This window comes from Brassica oleracea, chromosome C2 (assembly GCF_000695525.1).
Source record: "Brassica oleracea var. oleracea cultivar TO1000 chromosome C2, BOL, whole genome shotgun sequence".
Classification (NCBI taxonomy): Eukaryota; Viridiplantae; Streptophyta; class Magnoliopsida; order Brassicales; family Brassicaceae; genus Brassica; species Brassica oleracea.
The window spans coordinates 46,598,732-46,600,921 of NC_027749.1; the positions used below are offsets into that span (position 1 = coordinate 46,598,732).

The 2,190-nt window shown below is 44.1% G+C and overlaps 1 protein-coding gene across 1 annotated transcript; it reads right to left on the reverse strand.

Moving 5' to 3' along the window:
• Positions 1 to 940: 940 nt before the first annotated feature.
• LOC106324416 (transcription factor MYB44-like) lies at positions 941 to 1,459 on the reverse strand. Its single transcript, XM_013762387.1, has 2 exons — positions 1,274 to 1,459; positions 941 to 1,165 (listed from the first exon to the last, which is right to left on the reverse strand). The coding sequence occupies exons 1-2, from the start codon at positions 1,457 to 1,459 to the stop codon at positions 941 to 943; spliced, it is 411 nt and encodes a 136-aa protein (XP_013617841.1).
• Between the last annotated feature and the right edge of the window lie 731 nt (positions 1,460 to 2,190).

The following is a 2,190-nucleotide window of genomic DNA, read 5'->3' on the forward strand; positions in this document are numbered from 1 at the left end:
CCAAAGAGGACAGACCTACCTCCCATTGCCACTCTGCACCAATGTTACTTCAGTATGAATCAGAATTTTTTACTAAAGGAATTAAAAGCCTGAAGAGTACTCTTTAGTTATCCATCTTTGAATCTGGCCTGAAGGATGTACCAGCAACCAAAGGAACTAAAAAGACACGAGAACATTCTACTAAGTTCTCAAGCTCCAAATGCTCTAAGGGAAACTCAAGGTGAAGACAGACAAGGCTACAAAAAAAATAGTGAGCAACCAGGATCCACTTCACTTTAGATAATAAACAGAGAAGGTTTAGGAGTTGCATGATCAAGGGAAATAGGACGAAGATAGCACAAGCACGACTCTGGGTTAGCGAAGAGAAAGAGCAACACAGGAAGGAAATGTTTCCCAAGAATCAATACTTGTAGATCCAAGGCTCTCAGACTCACCTTGAATCTCTGAGACACACAACAACTCCGAAGATGATTCTCCAAGAAGCCTCCTTTTGCCAACTCAAAAGACTGACTCATGAGCACGGTTCACCAAATCCAAACACGTGTCAGATGGATTATTAACCTATTTTTGCATTACCACCTAGATTCTTCAAAGTCTTTTCGCAAAACTATAAACAGAAACCCAATCAAATAAAGCTAAAGAAGAATCAATAATCACCAGAGAAAGCATTCAAGGATGAAGAGATAAAAATCGAAGGATGAAGAGATAAACCGAGATGGATGAAGAGATAAACCAGAGAAATCATGGTTGGAGAAGACGAATCGAGATGAAGAGAAGCCTCAAGGATCTTTCATCGCGAGAAGAAGATTTTTCATCAGGGAATCGTAAAATGGAAAAATCTGATTTTCCCCAAAATTAAAAAACCTAATTTTTTAATGTATTGGGTTAACCCAGTGGCAAATTCGGTTTTGTAGCCCAACTGGACCATTAAGTTATGGGTTCACCCAACACCCACCCAACACAGTCTGGACTGGGTCAGACCCATGGACACCCAACCAATTGACAGCCCTAGAAGCGGACCACCCGCGCGTGGAACGGGCCTGAAAAGCCCAACAGAGGGCAAAACCGGTATTGTACTCGAATCGCTGACACCAGATCCAGTTGGGCTTCCTGGGCTCATGTAAAGCCCATTAGCAACAGGTGGGCCGCCGTCGCTCACCGATCTCTTCGGCGGTCAAAACCACCGCATTTCCTCTTGAGCGTCGAGTTCCAGTGATTCTTTACGGAGCCGTACGACCATTGAGAAGACGAGCAATCGTCACCCATTTGTTACCGAACTGCTCGTGCGGTCGACCTGCGGCGAAAGCTGGTTGCACCACCGTAACCGACATGATTTTCCTGATCTACCGGGAATATATTTGCTAATCACCGTCCAGTTTCTTGGACCGTATTTAACCACGAGCCTGCGAAGCTGCTCGTCTTCTTCAGGACTCCATGGACCTTTAATCCGATCCGCCATTGATTTTTTTTTTCTAAAATAAAGATTTATTTCGGAATTTATAGTGATTTTCTCTCTGTAATTGTTGATTGAGAGAGATGTTTAACACATGAAGTTCGAGGACAAAACTATTTATACAGCAGTTCTAAGGAAATAGTTTAACCGGAAACCGGTTTAGTCTGGGCAACGCTTCTTCCACGCAAGCGGTTCTCCAAAGATTGCTTTTTCCTTCCTTGGTTAAGGCTGATGCATCTTCGGGCTTTCTTCAATCATTAAAGGTGTCTGTAGCTACATGCAGGAAAATCGATTGGTTGGAAGCGGTTGATTTTGATTGAAATCTTTATTTGTGAAGCAAGAACTCTTGACTCGATCTTTTGGCGTTTTTGGTGTTTCGAATGCTATGGTTTGCTCTCGACTAGGGTCGATTGATGCTCACCGACTTATGGTATTACTGCGACAAAAGACTTGGAGTTGTGGCTTGGTTATTGCCAGAGTCATCTCGACGGCTTCTTCTCTTCGACGTCCTGTTTCCGGTGTGTCCGGTGGATCGGCGGCGAGTTGTTCCGGCGATGACTCTCCAGTCGTGGTGTCGATGGTTTGGTCAACACGTGTTTCTCGTTCGCTCCGTGTTCAACACGTGTTGCGTGTTGTAGATCGAGTCATCGACTCTATTGGGCTCTTTTGATCTTGGGCTTTTATGCCTCTTGTTGTTTTGTTGTTTTAGTTTGGCTCGGTTTTTTGGGCCGTATGTT